At 39.5% G+C, this 19,955-nt stretch overlaps 1 protein-coding gene across 2 annotated transcripts in view; it reads right to left on the bottom strand.

Annotated features, from left to right (window-relative positions):
* ITPR3 (inositol 1,4,5-trisphosphate receptor type 3) overlaps nucleotides 1-19,955 on the bottom strand; it is a 194,631-nt gene that overhangs the window by 140,083 nt on the left and 34,593 nt on the right. Inside the window, exons 10-14 of one of the 2 annotated variants that reach the window (XM_075195726.1) lie at nucleotides 18,282-18,350; nucleotides 17,331-17,473; nucleotides 16,447-16,546; nucleotides 9,383-9,543; nucleotides 163-304 (exon numbers count right to left, since the gene is read on the bottom strand). In XM_075195726.1, the coding sequence (XP_075051827.1) occupies nucleotides 163-304; nucleotides 9,383-9,543; nucleotides 16,447-16,546; nucleotides 17,331-17,473; nucleotides 18,282-18,350 (615 nt within the window). The remainder of the gene's footprint in view (nucleotides 1-162; nucleotides 305-9,382; nucleotides 9,544-16,446; nucleotides 16,547-17,330; nucleotides 17,474-18,281; nucleotides 18,351-19,955) is intronic. The other variant, XM_075195727.1, reaches the window with a different exon arrangement.

The raw sequence follows: 19,955 nt of genomic DNA, 5'->3' as shown, positions 1-19,955 counted from the left end.
AGAATCAAAATAGAAACAGAGAATAACAAATAGTAAAATTAGCAAAGGGAAAACATAAAAGCAGAATCTGAAAATTAAACATCGGCTGAGCACACCAATTAGCACATTTGATTCCATTGTTAACTCTTCTTTCACAAATCCTTTTTATGTTCATTTTCCAACCTGCTTAAGTATATTCTGCTCCCTCATAAGCTTCTGTCGCTCTCGGTTGGGCTTGATAATCACTATTTCTAACACATTTTGGCCATTATTGGGAACATCCACCACAAAGTAAACCAAGTCTTCTAAAAGTTTGATGGCAAATCTATGAAAGAGAAAGAAAAAAATCTATTAGTTGCAATAAGTAGCTTTAATTGGCAGCATAAACAATCTTGAGAAAATAAACTAGATCAAATTATTTAATTGTTATAAAATTAATTGTTAGGAGGTATACAAATAAATTACACAACATAGATTTAAATAACTAAAGAATTAGTACAATGAAAATGTCTCATTTTTAATGGCTGCAGGAGAAATACCCTCATCATTTTAAGTACAGAGCATTAACATTTTCCCTGTCCTATTTACCAGCAATATTAAGACATGTTTCAACTTACAAAGAAAGTTTTTAGAAAAACAGGGTGAACTGAAGGGAAATAAATCTTAACCAAAAGTAAGGAGGAAGAACTAAACTTAAACAATAACCCATTGTTGGATACCCCAAAATTCTTTAAATATCAAGCAATTTTGGAAACAATTCCTTTACAGTTTGAGGCACGTTGTGTTACTGCAAAGGGGTCTTTAGTCACACAGCAACTGTGTACAAATAATAACATTATATAGCTTATAAGGTCTGTAGATAAAAAATTTCAACAAAGCCAATTTTCTGTTGCACTATAGTGATTGTCTGACATAGCCCAATGTGCTGCTATTAAATCTGATTGCACAGAGCCACAAGTGAGTCATATATAATAGAAATTGCACTAAGTTACATTAAACTGCACTTAGTTACGCAGTAGAAATATAATAAAAAATACAAAAATAATTAGATGCAACTATAATTCCCCATGTAGTCACTGTTTTTTATATGCTACTAGTGACAATCAATTTAAATCAAGCAAATAAATATTGTCCATATAGTTCACGCCTAAGACAAGACTAAATGCAGTTCTAGCTATCTAAGGCTAAGCTTGATAAAAGCACCTGGTCATAGTATCTACCTGTGATAAGTGAGTGAACCTTAATAACGGCAAAAAAACTCATTTATTATATGTATGTACTACTTCATAAATATGTCAGTACCAGAAGACTGGCATTAGGAAAATGCGGTACCAATATTTCAAAATGAAATCAGAAGATTATGGATAAGTGAATCTGACTTCAGTGAGCTCCAGTGCTCCTTTTTGCTATTGAGTGGAGCCATATGTAATATTAAGGCATTACATATAATGCTTGCCCGTGCTGCCCCCCTCCACTGGAACCAGCTCCCCCGCTCCATCAGAACTTCACCCAACTTGTCCAGCTTCAAACGGGCCTTAAAAACCCACCTCTTCCTTATAGCCTTACAGTCCCCCACTTAACTGCCCTCCTTCCTGTCTCCCACCTACCTCCGTCCTCGTCGCTCTCCTCTAACCCCCCCCTCCGTCTTTGCCTCCGCTCTCCCCCTTTCCTCCTCCTACCCTTGCGTCTCTGTCCATCCTACCCTCCCCTTAGATTGTACGCTCCTTCCAGCAGGGCCTCCTCTCCTCCTGTTCTCCACCACCTTAACTCTGCTCTCCAGCTCCTTGTCTCTTCCGTGAGGCCCTTCTACCCCTCTAGCTACCCCGCTGGGGCTCTCGTCTGTCATCTAGCTGTACTTTGAGCTTCTGAGTTACTGTGCTTTTTGTTAACTGTTCCGTGATGTCTCACCCTGTACCGTATTTCTGTCTGTCCCTGTACGGCGCTACGGATACCTAGTGGCGCCCTATAAATAAATATTAATAATAATAATAATGCTAAAGAAAGGGGTGATGGGGGATTTGTCACTGGGAGGATGGTAGAGTGTGGCGCAACAGGTTGCAAGCTAATAGCTATTATCATTAATACCATGTGTACGCACCCCTGCTCCACCCTGTGTGTTTCAATGGCCATGCCCACAACAGATGGCTGCAGGAAGACACTATATAAATTCTTATACCATTTTTAGCACTATAGTCACTTCATTTTGTTTTACAGTTTATACAGCTTTACATTTTATCTCATACTGATACATTTATTTTTATTACACTTTTATTACTCGTATACAGAGTAATGCATGTTTCTTTTTCTTTTATGAAGGAAAAGTTTTTTCCCTAACCAATTAGTAATTGCCCTGTTTGTTCCTCTTGTGGTAAATTCATTAATTGATATACTTAATTGATTAAATTATGTTTGTTAGCACAGCATTGAATGTTTGTTATAAACTCAATATATTCTGTAGTTTTCAATGATTTGTCCTAATTAACATAATGACTAAAATGAATTTTGAATAGAATAATTAGACAGTAAACATGTGTATTTCTCATAATAATCTTTTATTTTAATACTATATGAAAAATTATGAATAAGGTTATTTTTCTATATTGGTATTATACCTTTTTAAAAAAAATAAAAATACTAATTTCTTAGTTTTAAATGAAAACTATTAGCGATGCTGTTTCACTGTAATGAAATGTATTTTCTACATGTTTTGTTTTGTAAAGTTTTTGCTAATGCTGTAATCTGTGATGTCATTATGTCAGCATTTAAATACTGGCAAATTTATTCCAATTGTTAATAGATGAAGGAGGGGAATCTCCCCAAAACATTATGTTCTTGTCTGTGCTTGTATCAATATGTATATCCCATATGGGGAGGAATCAATAGCTGCAGTCTTTGAACAATTTTGTCATGCATATTGTTTGAATTTTTTTGCCAAGGACCTATTCCTGGCTAGTACCATGGACAGAGAGAGTTAATTGAGGGTGTGCTATTTTTTTTGAGATAATTATTAAACCATACATAGTATGCCAGTGTACAATGGTAAACTAAATATCATGGTAATCCCATAGCTTTTTCTCCAGATGGGAGGAACCCTGTAGTTTTGCCAGTGCCGCAAGGAATTTGTCCAGGCATCAGAAACCGTCAGTAGGGGCGTTTCAAACAATGAGGCGTCACTTTCTAACCTATGTGCTGAATGAATGGAGCCATGACTCTAGCTACTTGGTGTTAGAAACAGACACAGCACTGTTTGAATTGGAACTGCTCCTGATTATTAATGCTGGGACAAAAATCTTTGCAGCACAGGAAGTGTGTTTTTATACTTACAAGAAGGAGGAGGTTTAGAAACATAACATAGTCAAATCCAGTAAAATAGTAATTGTGAATGCATCACTATGTAAATAAGCTTACCAATATGAAGGGGGTTGTTTTAATTTTAAAGAAAATATCGAAGACAACTTTATAAAATGTTCTAATATTTCTCAATAAACTACACTGACCCTGTTTCTCTGGATGCCAGTTAGATTGTTAGTCATTGCTGGATAACAAATAACATGGGTCTCACATGTGAATTTACATGGCTACTAGTATCAGAGTGTCATGACACAAGTCCACAATTCTCTGCTCACAATATTATTGTATTAATATACCAGTGTGTGGATGCTGATGCTAAGAATTGAGGACACACAGTATAATAATGGCCTAGAGAACTGACAGTGTGGATTGTATGTGGCCCCCACACTGCCGATTGTCCCTACTTTTCTGTTCTCATGGGCAAAAAATGCTTATCTATTTTCTCAGTTCATCAGTATTTTGCTTATAGCTCAGCTGTGAAAAATATTGATTTTGTAACTTAGGCTGGGTACACACTACAGAATGTTCCAACCAATGTGTTATCTATAAAGATTTTACCTACGACTGAATTTCCAATCAGTCTGCCGATTCATGTGTACACACTATACATGATTTACCTTCAGATCTGTGCTCTTCATCTGATCCAATAGCAGTGTAGTCTGTCATTTCTGTCACAGTGATTATAACACACAAAATAAACTTTGACTTTTGTCATTATAAATTTTGCTAGCTTCTGTGGCTCTAAAACAATATATTCAGTCTCAGAACAAACGTACAAATTATTCCACTTACTGCACCCTCTACATTTAACAACAAAGACAGTGACAGGTTCGTAATCTCTCTTTGGGCAGACAGTCGTGTGAGTGCATACACACTGCAGGATCGGAAAGCTGTTGGAACAAGATTTTTCAACAGAGCACGCAATCAAATTAAGATGGTAGTGGGGGGGATTGCGCTTTACTCCTATCTTATGTTGCAAGAGCAGCATTAACAAAGGGTATCCCTCCCTTAAAACGATATTATATAACACAAGTTAAGCGCTCATTGACTAGTAGGAAGACTTACAATGATATCAAATGGTACTAAAAGTCTCTAGATGTTGGTTAATATACTTATCTAAAAACATATATCCTGATATAAACAAGAGGAACCTCTAAAAGAATACTTCTTTTAATAAATACATAGTTATCAAACAATCAATGCTCCAATTTACAATTAATGACTAAAATAGATAAAACACCTAAAACATCAAAACACGTGCGCACACGAATATAGTTAATAGCAATAATATATATATATATATATATATATATATATATATATATATATGTGTGTGTGTGTGTGTGTGTGTGTGTTTAAAGTCCATATACATAAAGTCCTAATTAATAATCTCAATGGCAGTGGGTATATTTCAAGGTGAATCTCCAGATAGTCCACAGTTAACAATATACCACTAAATGGTTAGCAGGGTTAACATCAAGACATAGTGGGGTTAACTAGGAGATAAATGACATGTATGGTGAACACCAGATTATTGCACTAATGGCAAATAGAGTCCCAACCATACACTGCAGTATTCCTAAAATGAACAAACACAGACAAATACCCCCAGCACACTGCTATAGCCAGCAACAGATCTGCTATTTCTACTGTAGATAAACATGCAAAAGTCTTAGTTGCACACATCTTTAACTGCAGTATTCCTGCAATGTGTGTTGTTCCAATTTAAATACTTGCTCTGGACGAAATGCGTTGGTCCACGCCCCCCAGATCACCAATTGGATATACGAGAAACCGGAAGTGACGCATGCATTCCACAGTGGAACGCAATAAGCTTCTTCACTTCCACAACACTGAATACGGACAACAACTGTGTAATCTCTATCTGCAGCATTGCTGGGTACCTGGCCACCGCAAATAAGGCACCAAACAGCAAGTATTTAAATTGGAACAACACACATTACAGGAATACTGCAGTGTATGGTCGGGACTCTATTTGCCATTAGTGCAATAATCTGGTGTTCACCATACAGGTCATTTATCTCCTAGTTAACCCCACTATGTCTTGATGTTAACCCTGCTAACCATTTAGTGGGATATTGTTAACTGTGGACTATCTGGAGATTTACCTTGAAATATACCCACTGCCATTGAGATGATTAATTAGGAATTTGTGTATATGGACTTTACACACACACACACATATATATATATATATATATATATATATATATATATATATGATATTGCTATTAACTATATGCGTGTGCGCACGTGTTTTGATATTTTAGATGTTTTATTTATCTATTTTACTGATTAATTGTTGTCGAAGTCAGCTAATTGGATAAAGTCATTTCAATTAATATCTAACAACTTGATTGTCTTTGTCCGAAATTATGCGTATAGCACGCTACGGCGTAGAGAAGGGTATTCAGCCGCAACACATGGCAACAACAGTTTTACACACATTTACACACATGCACATTTGTGCATAGCTCATATTAAATGTAGTTGCAACACATAGTTATTTATGTCGAAATGTAGCAATGTTTATGGTTGATATTATAAGTTATATACATGTTAGTGAAATCTAAGGTTCAGGTTACGGGAAACATATCATGTCTGGTATCATTCTATTCCCCAATTTATTCGCAGATGTCCGGTTCAATTGCCAAACAGAACGCACATTGCGTATGGTAGTTATAGATTGTAGGGAATAAATGATTAGGATGATATTATCTGTGTAATGTAAATAGACTAGTTTAAACTGGATTCTTGGCGGCAAAATTGGAATGCATCTCCAGGAGAGCTGACCCCCGCCCTTGGATATTTTTGTTTGAACTGGTCAATGACCTACATTACATAGGACCCTCCTGAAGCCTGAACCTATGGAAGCAAGCCACATCATCTGTATTGTTTCACTGTATTCACTGACTGAATATAAGCAGGAGCTCTGGACCCAGTAGCTAGTCTACTTGACCACTGCCTTCAGACGTGAATGACTGTACACTGGATCCAGAACGCCTGCGATAAGTAACGGCTGTACTTATTTTATTCTCACTTATTACTCTGCTACTTTTTGCTAATGAATCGAATTGTGCTTTGGAACCACATCACTTGAAGTGGACAATCATTATTGGACAGCAATTAGACGAACATAATATAGTAAATTGGAGCATTGATTGTTTGATAACTATGTATTTATTAAAAGAAGTATCCTTTTAGAGGTTCCTCTTGTTTATATCAGGATATACCTTTTAAGATAAGTATATTAACCAACATCTAGAAACTTTTAGTACCATTTGATATCATTACGCAATCAAACAACGATCTGTACTTTGGGACGACTGTCGTTTATCGTGCAAGTATACACACTAATGCGATATCGGGCCAAAGGGTAGTTTATCGGGTGTTTGCCCTATTAATTGGCTTAAAAACCTGTAGGTTGTATCTAGCCTAAAGCTAGGTACACACTACAGTGCCAATCACACGATAAACAACCGTTTGGTCCGATATTACATAAGTGTGTAAACTCCAACGATCATGTTTTATTGCACCAAAGCACATCGTATCGTTTGATTTGATTTTATAACCAGACTAAAAATCTGGATAAATGATGGAATGATGTTGGGCAAATTCTGTAGTGTGTATGCACTCACAACCAGCAGTGTAAGCAGATCTCAATAGAGTTTATAGAGTCACAATCAGAAGGTATGGCAGATAAAGAGCACAGATCTGAAGGTAAATCTTGTAAAACGAGTATAGCGTGTATGCATGAATCGGAATGCTGATCAGGATGTTCAGTTGTTGATAATACCATCAACGATATAGGATGTGGAGCATTTTTCTGTAATGTGTACCAATCTTAAATTCTGCTAACAATGAGACTGTATAAGGCAGACAGAGTAATAAAACACACCTATATATGAAAACAACATTGTATAATATTCCTTGTTGAAATAATCTATGCAATACACATGTAAAGAATGCTGCATTTAAAAAAAAAATCTTTACAAAAGAGCTAAATATTTTGTGAGTGCAATGAGATCAGCAACTACAAGGGATTAAGTAAAGCCAAGAGTTACTGCAGCAGTGAACAGGTTATGTTCCAGTTAATCCTTGTTTTGCGTGCACCATATTAAGAATATACATATCTCAGACAGCAGGGATGAAGTCATTGGGGTGTGGACTATAAAGAATTTTTACCATTCATAGAAGGATCAGCAGATACAATTTCATAGCAGACATGGAGAGATCCTGTACACCCAACAGGACTAGACTAGAAACACGACCGCAGGGCAAGAACATCCTAATTATATCCAACACCCTCATAGTGCCCTGTAACTTAAATAATAGCCTGTGCATCAGTAATAAACACGCTGTAATACAGTGCTGTAATACTATGCTGACTGTATGTGCCCTGTATATTAAAAGTAGTATAATGATGATATATACACAATAAAACAGGCTGCACTAAATTAATGACAGAGCATTAGAGGACTTATATCTGCAGGGTTGTTCAGGTTTGTGCTGTTATCTGTGTTTGTGTAGCAAACGGATGCTCATTGTTACATCATAAATGTGCATGGAGCAGATAAGGATTTGTTTAACAATACACTGAAAAGCTATTACAATCAGCCTCTGATAAAAGGTGGTATTTATCCAACACATATCCTATTAACAAACTTTAAACAAATAGGGAGTGGTAAGAATAGACCCACCAATACACTTTTTGTTTTGACAGTGATCAGATCTTTTACCCTTTTCCTGACAGAAAGTTCAACTGTAACAGCTTTCAGCCACCACATATAAAACTGACACAAAACACTGTTGTATGCCATCAAGTAACAGGAAGTCCTACAACTCAAGCTATATTTTAAGGACATTTGTTAGTGTATCTATATTTAATTTCCACAGTAAATCTATGTATTCACGTTTTTATTGTCTTTAAGGTCATAAAATATTGGAATTTATACATCATTATTTTTTAAGCTAGACATGAGTATTATTTGCCTATGTATTTCTATATTCTAAGTGGGGTATTCAATTGTTCCTCCGGGCGCCGCCGGAACGAGCGCGTTAAAACTATTACCGTTTATACGGTAATATTGCACGTAATTACCGTTCATACGGTAATTTACTCGCTCAATTTCAGCTCGCTGCAGCTTACTTGAATGTGTAAGCTGCATTCATGACTATGAACAGCTGTTAATGCTTCTCTAATGTCAGGAAAAAGCAGGCAGACGCAGTTTGTTACCATCCACTAACAAGGGGAGCAAAATTGGGAGTCCTACAACACTCCAGGAAACCAGAAATGAAGACAGAGTGATGCATACTTTATCATTTGCAAAGTACTTATTGTATTTTGAAGAAATAAATTAATCAGTTTTAAGGTATGCATTACTCTTTGTACATGCCACGTTTCTCTCATGTGTACATAACATTGTATAAACAGGGAAAACTTAAATTTCAAGTGTTTTAAAAAAAACACAATATCACAACTGGACTAGGTAAATTATATAACACTGTTAATGTACCCTGAAACCCCATATAGACTCCACCAGACATAACTTACTGACCTTACAATTTAAGTAACAATGTAGCAAAACCCAAGGCAGATTACTTTGTGATTATAACTTGGTTATAAACATAATAGGCCTTTGCATATATTTACAATGGTAAGCTGAATAGCATCTAATGTATTAATTATTTACATTACAAAAGCACTTAAGGCTTGTGACCCACATAACAATCTGCTTGTTATGGCCAATCACCAGAGGACTAGATCTTAGGGAAGGTCAAAACAAGTGGATTGTAAACTGAACCGTCCTCAAACACTCTTTATTAGTGCGCTGGTCAATGACATATATTTACACAATGCAAAATTAAATCTTATCAAAGCAATAGACTAGGCACTGGTTGGTCTCTTCAGGCAGAAGTGACTAAGTTGGCCAATAAAAATCAGAGCACGTGCCAACATAAATTTGGCAAGTGATAATAATGTGAGACTTTAAAGCTATTGCTTTTATTAGTCTGAATAAAATTTCCCTACCTCCGGTCATTCTGGCTGATGAATCCGTCATTCAGACGTTCCACAAAATTGGCCAGCATCGTACTTGCATCATTAGCAAAATCCAAGTCTCGAATCTCAGACACAGGCACAGAGACAATGGCAAAGGCCTCCTTATCTTCTTTAGTGGGGCAAGTACCCAGCTGAACAGAAAGGAGAATAGGTAATAATACATAAATGGGGACACATCAACAAAGTGTGAATCAAGTAAACTAAGAAAAGGAACAGAATCAGATTCCATATACATAGCATGAATAACAATGTAACATGGCTTCCACCACTAAGATTTTTAAATTCTCAACAATCCATAATAATGCACGTTATTTACCTGTACAGCGAGCACTGTTCCCTCTAAGATGAGTGACCTGGAAAGGATAGTGTCAAAAATTTAACTTGGCAGGAAAAAAGAGGATTTATACTTACGATAAATCTGTTTCTCTGATTCCATCTGGGGACACTGTTACCATGGGTTGTATGAGGGGAACTTGTTTAATGTATCAATGCTGACAGATACCTCCCCTCTGCAACCCCCTGTAGCTCCTCAGTTTAATTATAAAGCCCCAAGTAAGATAGGTCAAACAACCAGAGAACATACAGCAGAAGAGCAGAAGGGGGAAGGGGGGCGATGCAGTGTCCCCCAGATGGAATCAGAGAAACGGATTTATCGTAAGTATAAAAATCCTCTTTTCTCTTTCATCCTACCATGGGGACGTTCTAAAGCAGCCCCCCTAAGGGTGGGAACGGTCTGACAGTCCAGCACATAGAGCACTATGGCCCAAATTGGCATCTGTAGACGCCAAGACATGTAATTGATAACATTTTGTAAAAGTATGGACCAAGGACCCGGTGGCTGCTCTGCTGCTGAGGCCCCATTTGCAGCTGCCCAAGACGCCTCTACCGAACGGGTGGAATGGGCACTAAGTCGACCTGGCACAAGTCGGTTAGCAATAACGTAAGCCTGCCTAATGTTTGCAATGGATTGCTTTGAGGCTGGCCATCCTCTTTTATGTGAATCGAAAATGATAAATAAAGAATCTGTGCGTCGCATGTGGGATGTCCTCCTCACATAAATTCGGAGAGGCCTGACCACATCCAAACACTCCATTGAATTTTGTCCGGAAGATGATGCCACCCCCCACTGAAACACTGGAATCACCATCTCTTGGTTCATGTGAAATGACGTAACCACCTTTGGTACGAACTAAGGAATTGCCAGCAGAACTGCTCTGTCCTCGTGGAAAACTAAATATGGTTCACGACAAGAAACGGCTCCTAATTCTGATACTCTGCGAGCCGATCCAATCGCCAGAAGGAACGCTACTTTCCACGTTAAGAACTTTAGATCTGCTGAATGTAATGGAGCAAAAGGAGGCCCCTTAAGCAAATCGAGTACCAGGTTGAGATCCCATGGTGCCGTAGGCGGGACATAAGGCAGTTGGATATGCAAGAATCCCTGCAGAAACGTCCTAATATCCGGCATGTCTGCCAATCGAAGGTGAAAGAAAACCAACAGGGCTGGTACTTGTACTTTTAAAGAGCCCAAACGGAGACCTGCAACCAGGCCATCCTGAAGAAATGTCAGGAAACAGGGAAGACGAAATGGCAGGGTCGATTTTCGCACCATCTGATATAAGTGCGCCAGATGCGGTGGTAGATATGAGCCGAAACTGGCTTATGAGATCGAAAAAGCGTGTTCACAACTCTAGGAGAGAATGCCGTTAAAATCAGCAAAGGCAAGTCCTGATGTCGGGATGGGCCCTGGAGAAGTAGGTCGTCTCGCAGTGGTAGAAGCACTCCTTGGCCTACTGTCATCGAGATAATGTCTGCATATCATACTCTCCCCGGCCAGGCGGGAGCTACCAGTATCACTGGGAGTCCACCGTACCTTACTTGTCTGAGAACGCGGTGAATCATGCGTATAGGGGGAACAGATATCCCAACCGGAAGTCCCAGGGCATTGTCATGACGTTCACAGCTACCGCCAGGAGGTCCCTTGCCCTTGCGCAGAATCTTGTGACCTTCCTGAGGTCCAGGTCTCGGAGACCCCATCTCAGGATCAGCGACTAGAAGACCTCCGGATGTAGGGACCACTCCCCGGCATCACCACATGATGGCTTAGATAATCTGCCTCCCAGTTCTGGATGCCTGTAATGAACACTGCTGAGATTGTGGGAACATTCTGTTCCACCCAGGCGAAGATCTGTGCTGTCATTGCCATTGTTCCTGCACTTCTTGTTCCGGCCTGTCTGTTGTCATAAGCCACCGCTGTGGCATTGTCGGATTGTAACCTGACCGGAAGACCCTGAAGCATGGTCTGGGTGCCCTGAAGAGCCATTAGCATGGCCTTCAACTCCAGAATGTTAATAGACAGGGAAGACTCCTGAGTCGACCAAAGGCCTTGAAGCCGTAAGTGAAGAGCCACAGTCCCCCATCCCCTCAAGCTGGCGTCTGTGGTCGCTATGATCCAGGACCATGGGTCAACCACCACTGAACAGACACCCTCGCTTTGGAGGACAAGCAGATCCTCTGGCGTTCCAACTGCAAATGGGAATCTGACCACTTTGTTAAGAGGTCCCACTGGAAGCAGCGGGAATGGAACAGACCATGAGGAATTGTCTCGAAGGTCGAGACTATATTCCCTAGGAGACGCATACATAAGTGAATGGTTGGACTGGGAGTGGGCAGGACCTGTGTAGTTACTTCCCGTAACGACCTGGCTTTGTCCTCCAGGAGAAATACCTTTTGTTCTCTGGTGTCCATGCTGAGACCCAGGAAGGTCATCTGCTGGCAGGGAATCAATTGTGATTTTTTTAGGTTTATTAACCAACCATGATGCTCATGGTAAGGGTTAGGTGCTGTTATAACAGATTCGCGGATGTGGCCTAAATATGGTATTATTTTGACCCCTCTGGAACAAAGACATGCCGCCATTACTGACATGATTTTTGTGAACACTCTGGGCGCTGTGGAAAGGCCGAAGGGGAGAGCCCGGAATTGGTAGTGGGCTAATCCTACCGTAAATCTGAGAAGTGACTGATGTCTCTCCCAAATGGGGGACGTGAAGGTAAGCGTCCCATATAATTATTGACGCTAAAAATTTGTCTGCCTCCAGTCCATTGATTACTGATCGGAGGGACTCCTTGCGAAATCTGTCCACCCTTAGGTGCAGGTTTAACATTTTTAAATTTAAAATGGGTTGGAATGATCCATTTGGCTTCAGGACCAGAAACAGGTTTGAATAGAACCCTTGTCTTTTCTGGTTGTTTGGTACCGTGTAAATGACTCCTGCAGAAAGAAGAGAAGCGACACAGAGCTACATTGCCTGTCTCCTTTCTGAATCGCGGGGTAAAGATGTTGCAAAGAAGCAACGAGGGGCTGGACCAGACAGGTCTATCATGTACCCTCTTGTCATGATCCTGCAAATCCAAAGATCTTGGGAGGCCGCTATCCACTGTTCCCTGAATAGCCCCCCCAAATTGCCCCCTCCCCCTACTCCTGCTGTCACAAGAAGGGGTGGATGACAGCCAGGATGCCAGTTTTTCCAGAGCTATGTTGGACGGGCGTCTCGTAGAGAGGGAGGACCTACCTTTATACGAGTGTCCCCTGCTACAGTCGGTCTGCCTATACTCGTCTGACCTGTAGCAAAGGAGCCTCCCAGAAAGGGCTCCCGAAAAGAACCAAAACAAGGAGGTTTTGCCTTAGATACATTTACTGGCAGAAAAGTAGTTGCCACCAGTGGCCTGGCAAATAATATTGTTCAATTCGGGCTCAAATAAGACAGCGCCTGAATAGGGTAATGTTTCAAGTGATATCTTAGATTCTGTATCTGCATCCCAGGACCTCAGCCATAGGGTCCTTCTAGCGGCCACCGCCGAAGCCGATATGGAGGACGAAATAGAGGCTGCATTTTGGGCCTCCTCATATAAGTATCCAGATGCCTCCTTTAAATGCAGGGCAAGGGGAAGCAATTCTGAATCCTGCAGTATCTCGGCCAACTGTTCTGCCCATTTTTCCATCGCTCTGGCAAGCCACCCCGATGAAAACATGGGTCTGAAAGAGGTGCCTGTCGCTGCATAGATTGATTTTAAATGACCCTCAACCTTGTGGTCTGTGGCATCCTGCAGGGCCGCTGTTCCCGGCACCGGAAGCGTAGTGTGACGAGCTAAAGCGAGCAACGGGAGTGTCAACCTTTGGGATCTGTTCCCAGCAGGTCAGATCCTCTTCCTGTAACGGGTACAGTGTAAGCAATCTCCTTGAAATAGTAAACTTCTGGTTGTTTCCAAGCTGCTTCTGCGATATCTGTTAATTCCACTGACGGCGCTTCTTCTAATTTTTTTGAAAAGACCCTGATCCGAAGATTTGGGTTCTTTCAAATCCATAAGGTCCAGGGCTTGTCTGACTGCCAAGACCAGATCGTCAATGCCCTAATATCTAGGGGATTCTTCCGGGTCCGTGACCTGCGTAGAATCTGAGTCAAATATAGGCTCACCCTCCTCTTCTGAATCAGAGAGGGATAGGAGAGGATTTGCAGACCAAAGCCTCTTATTTCTAGAAAGTATAGGTCTTGGTGCTTCTAGAAAACTATTTAAACTATCTAGGCCTTTGACCAAGGATAAGGACCAGGCTGGTTCTCCAGACGAAGGGCCTGGGTTAGTGAGAGAGGATGATGGACTCGCCAAAGCCACTTCAGATGTCCCAGCAGTCACTGACATCCCTACTTTCACAGAGAGAGCAGATTCTACTTAAGTGGAGGGGAGAACAGCAGAAACCGCTGTTAGCCCTGTAGGCTTAGTAAGCATTTGGACCAGTGTAGTAACCGACTGCGCCAGAGAAAATGCCCATGCCGGTTCTTCCAGTAGTGGTAGTACATTAATCTGGGCCTGCGTAGTGTGTGTCCCCAAGTCACAGTCAGTACAATGTGCCCCCGGGTCCTTTTGTCCAATTGGCAACTTAGCTTTACATTTTGAACAAGTGAAATATTTTGTAAGTGGTGGTTTCCCCTTATCAGACATATTTTTAAAGGGAAAACACACTGAAGCAATAGAAATTCAGTCACACAAGATATAGCTTGAAATACATACAAGTATACTAACTAATCTATGGCATACAAAGTTGTATCTTGTAACAAGCAATATGAAAGATGTGAGATGGCTATGTAGAATACAATATTTTTTGAATCTACTTGCAACACATTAACAAATTTATCTCTATATATAATATGAGTTTAAAGGTATATAATTGGTATATATATTGGTACTTAATCTTCCAGCTAAGCCAGATATGCAGGAGAGGAGTCAGTCAGCAGTGTCCCCGATATCAGGCTTGAGGAGAGTCTGCTGTCTTCTCGGGCAATCTCTTGGCACGAAGATGCGAGAGTCCAAGAATGCCAGTAGCGGTGGGGGAGCTCTATATACTTTAGCTCCGCCCCCCAATGTTTCCAGCTCCTGCTCCTGGAATCAGTGGCTGTTTACTTATTATTTTAAACAGCCCACTGATTGTGTATCCTCCGTTGCTCTAATTCTGAAGTTTCTGCAGCTTATACAAGATTCCCCACTCCTTTCTCTTGGTATGACCCAGCAAGATGGTGGCCACCATCGTTTCAAGTACCGGCGCTCTCTGCCTGCCAAGGCAGCGGCGGTATGTCGGGAGGCTGTCAGTGTGACAGCGGCTTCATTAAGCCGCATGTCAGCACTGAAACACTGCAAATGTTGTCAGTGAGAGCCGTCCGGCTCTCACAAGTCAGTGAAGTGCAGCTGCCTAAAAGGAGTGTGCTCTTGGGCACTTAAACTAAACTGAGGAGCTACAGGGGGTTGCAGAGGGGAGGAGTCGGTCAGCATTGATACATCAAAACAAGTTAACTAATTAAGTGCCAACTCCATGCTCCCCTCATACAACCGAAGGTAGCAGTGTTTCCCAGATAGGATGAAAGAGAAAAAATCAGGTAGCCCTTCAGGGTGTAATCTTCATTATATTATCTTTTTGACTCTTTCATCCTTGGATTACTCATCTTAGAGGGAGCATTGAGAGAAATGTATGCATATAATGGTTAAATTACAAATTTATGTTGATATATGCCACTGAATTTAATACCGTTATCCATGAAAAAAGTAAACATAAAGCAGAATTGAGCAATATGACTAGTTACTTATGGAAGTGAACATGAATGCAAATATACATGTAAATAATATCTCATATTTAAAAGGCCAACATATGCAGTGAAGGTTTTACAAATGCCATACACTCAGTGTCCTTTTTATTAGGTACATCTGTACACCTGCTTGTTAATGTAATATCTAAATCAGCCAATCGTGTGGCAGCAACTCAATGCTTAAAAGCATGAAGACATGGTCAAGAGGTTCAGTTGTTATTCAGACCAAACAAGAGAATGGGAAAGAAATGTGACCTAAGTGATTTTGACCGTTAAATGATTGTTAATGGTTTGAGTAACTCAGAATCTGATCATCTGCTGGGATTTTAACGCACACATAGAATGGTGTGCAAAACAAAAACATTCAGTGAGCGGCAGTTCTGTGGCTGAAAGCACCTTGTCAGAGAGGTCAGAGGATAATGGCAAGACTGGCTGAACCTGACCTAACCATGTATTACAACAGTGGTGTGCAGAAAAGCATCTCTGATTGCACAGCTTGAAGTGGATGGACGACTGAGTATTGTTGCTGACTATGTACATCCCTTCATGGCCAAAGTCAGCCCACCTTCTAATGGCTATTTCCAGCAGGTTAATGCATGTCACAAAGCTCATGCCATCTCAAGCTGATTCCACGAACATGACAACTAGTTCAGTGTAGCCTAATGGCTTCCACAGTCACTAGATGTCAACCCAATAAAGCACCTTTGGGATGTGGGTGGAATTGCAACATGAATATGCAGCTGTCAAATCTCATGTTACATGCACTAGAATCTCTAAGGAATGTTTCCATGCCACATAGGAATTCAGACAGTTCTGAAGGCAAAGTACTAGAAAAGTGTACTTAAATAAAGTGGCCACTGAGTGTATATACCCACAATTCCCCTGCATGTCCAATTACCATGAGACGTATGGGCCGCTCCTCATCTACATCTATGGGAACATTGGTGCTCTGAATCCATGTGTTAGTGCACAAATGTCTTAGCCTGACAAATGAGTTCCTAAAAAACACAATTGAGAAATTCAAGTCATTCGGCAAACTAGATGGCTAAGCTGATTTATTTGCATTCCATAAATTCACATAGATGATCTTGAGGAAAATATATCCTGTTTATAAGCAGGATTTATTTTACTTTATTTTTCTATAAATGTCCAGTAGAACATACAGGCATAAGTTATTCTACACAATGGATATTTGCACGTGTTAATATCAGAACTGATTGATTTGCTAAGGAAGAATTAAATCAACCAGCATGCATTATTGCTGTGCTGTGTTGAGATTGAAGAGGTTTCTAATTGCAACTAAGGGAAACAAAAATTCTTCAAGCACTTTTATAGAGAATATAGTCAGGTAAGTTACTAAATCGCATTACTCTATGGGTGCATTTTAAATACTTATGTAGAGGTAGCCACTAATGTAAATAGTTTACAGGAGAGAAGAGGAAAGAGGCTAGAAAAAAAGTTTAATTACATTAAGAGACTGTAAATAAATCAGGAAGTTCAGATTACAGAGAATTAGAAGGACAAGAGGACATGACCTGTGTCTTCAAAGTGTTAAGCTCAGGGGTAATGTTAGGAAGTACAGTTATACATAACAGTTACTTAAATATTATTTCAGCACATGTAATATAGACTTATAAAAGCATAATTTGCACATAGCTATTCTAATAATCTATTACAACAACGAGAAACTCTAATGAGACAATATAGCCAGTTAATAGTTTGATAAACTAGATATTTGGAGTTTTATCTATAAACAGGTCTATGGCATACTGCTCCTGTTACCTGGGCACAAAAGAATCTGTTTTCTGTAGGGTAGTGGGATCCAGTTCAAAAAGTGAAGCAATGTCATTCCCGTGCGGTACAGCCACGAGGCGATATTTAATTTTCTCCCCCGCATTCCTACGATTGGGACGAGTGTTCATTACCTGAGAGAATATTGGTAGTCAATGAAGAGATGGCAGGGGCTGAAAATTGGAGATGAAGAAGGGAAAACCAAGAAAAGAAAAGAAAAGAAATAAATGTGAGAGGAGTGTGGTGAATATAATGTGTGACTGGATGTGAAAGTGAATGAATAAGAGGCTGTGTTATGTTAGAGAAAACCGAGGGAAACAAGGTAGACTTTTCAAAGACAAGAGAGATTAAACTGAAATACTGTAATACATGGGAAACAATAAAGCTATGAAGGTAGAATATGAAATACTGAGCAGCAGGTTAACTTAAAATATATCAAATAAAGAGAGCAGAAGTATAAAGAGAGACAAAAGTGCACATGTCCTAACATGCTGACAGCAATAGTTCTCTAGAGAGATGTTTTACAATCCCATTAGATTTACAAAACAGGGACAACTTTATTCTTGGTAAAATTAGCATTAAGCAAATAGGATAATGAGATAGTAGCACTGGGTATAAGCGTGAGCAGTTTAGATTAATTTACTATCACCTGGGAGCTGCACTAGTTCCTATATTTAGGAATGTAGGCTTTGTTCATTTGTGACTGATTGGGCATTATAATGTGTGACATTCTCCGACTGTCTAGAAACTCCCTGCTCTACATGGTAGTTACTTCTTTATGCTATATACATTTTTATGACCCCATTGCAACACAATTTCCATCAGCAACTATTGCATATACTAATATATCACGTGTGTAAGAATCATTCTGCCACTCTACCATTTTGTATAATATAAGCTTATATCTACAATCATTCTGTTATAATGAAAATAAATACCTACAGGTGAACTTACTGTGTTAGATGATCCAGATTTATACTCTGGTGCATCCCCTTTATAGGTTGGGTTTTCCTAGAAGATTAAAAAAACAATACAAAACTACATTCGACAACACATCATAAACATCATCAACATTTATTTATATAGTGCCAGCAAATTCCGTAGCGCTTTACAATTGGGAACAAACATTAATATGACAATACTGGGCAATACATACAGACAGAGAGGTAAAAGAACCCTGCCGCAAGCTTACAATCTATAGGATCACATGTATGATATATGCAATTCACCATATATGGCTGTTGATTACGTTCTGTGTAGAACACTTTATGCACACATAAGATACTAAAGTTTACCAACATGATATGACCAATCACCAGGACCATAATGCAATACTTCATATACTCATCTTAAATAAATCTGAACTTCTACATCCTACAGGACAAGTGGCGAACTGGGAATGATATATAGCAGACTAAGTAAGTGTATTAGTACTGGATATTAGGGACAGTTGGCACCTGTACCCTTCATTCATTCATACTAAGGAATGGGAATACAAGGTTGTTTCTCTGTACAAACATAGCATATGATTACACACTGTTTCTAAAATGAACAAACAATGTTCCATGATTATCGCAGATGTTTTGTAAGAAATGAGAGGCACAATTGTAAGATTCTGGTTGTGCTTAAGAATATGGAAACTTCTGAACCGCTTTCTGAAACATTTATTTGCTAACTGTTTCCCTAGTTTCCAGGGTCAGACCCAGATTTGCCTTTGGAAATGTTGCTTTTATTTAAGTAAAATACAACCCATATTTTTCTGTATTTTCTATGTAATCTTATTATATGCTTTTAGCAAGATGATATTTATTGAAGAGTTATATATAAAATGCAAAAAAGTATGTTCTAATCAAACTAAGGAATTTAGACTGTAAGCTCCAAAGGGGCAGGGACTGATGTGTGTGAGTTCTCTACAGAATTAGTTGCGCTATATAAATAGCTGCTGCTGATGATGATAAGGAAACATGATATGATGGGGATTTTAGTCCAAAGACCATAAGCATGCACTGATTCCACAGCAGTGTTCCTGGAAATTGTTATAAAATGTACTGTAAGATTTCGTACGTGAAAATAGCAGCCTCTTCAGGTGGCAACAGCTGAGGCGTTCCTTGCTGAGTGTGAGTTAGGCGCATGACAGGACACACATGCAAAAATCAAGATTTTCTTTTTCAATACATAATTATTTAAACTAGATTCACGAGGTGGAAAAAGGTATTTAGGGGGAGTTCCCTGTTTAGCAGGGGACCACAAAGCATTCTTCTCGCTGCCAAATGACATTAATATTTCACATTATCACAAATGGTGAAAAGCAGGTGTAAGCCTATAGTTTCAATGGGATATCGATTGCACATTCCAGGCACTCTATAAATGGGAAATCCCATTTCTAGGCTCACATTGATCAATTTAATAAAAACAATCACTTACATAAAAGTCACACATGCTTATTTCCAGTAGACCTTCAATCCCGGGGAAAAAAAAGTTGGTGCCGCTGATTTTCCAGGGGCAGTTCCAGAAACTGGAATGTCAGTGTTCATGAGGTGGACAAAATGAAAAGCATTTTTATAAAAACATCGTCTGCATGTATCATGTACATATATGTTTTATTGTAAATTGACC

The sequence above is a fragment of the Mixophyes fleayi genome, chromosome 2 (genome assembly GCF_038048845.1).
Source record: "Mixophyes fleayi isolate aMixFle1 chromosome 2, aMixFle1.hap1, whole genome shotgun sequence".
Taxonomy (NCBI): domain Eukaryota; kingdom Metazoa; phylum Chordata; class Amphibia; order Anura; family Limnodynastidae; genus Mixophyes; species Mixophyes fleayi.
The sequence above is the reverse complement of the archived record's forward strand: the minus strand, read 5'-3'. Positions and strand labels throughout refer to the sequence as shown.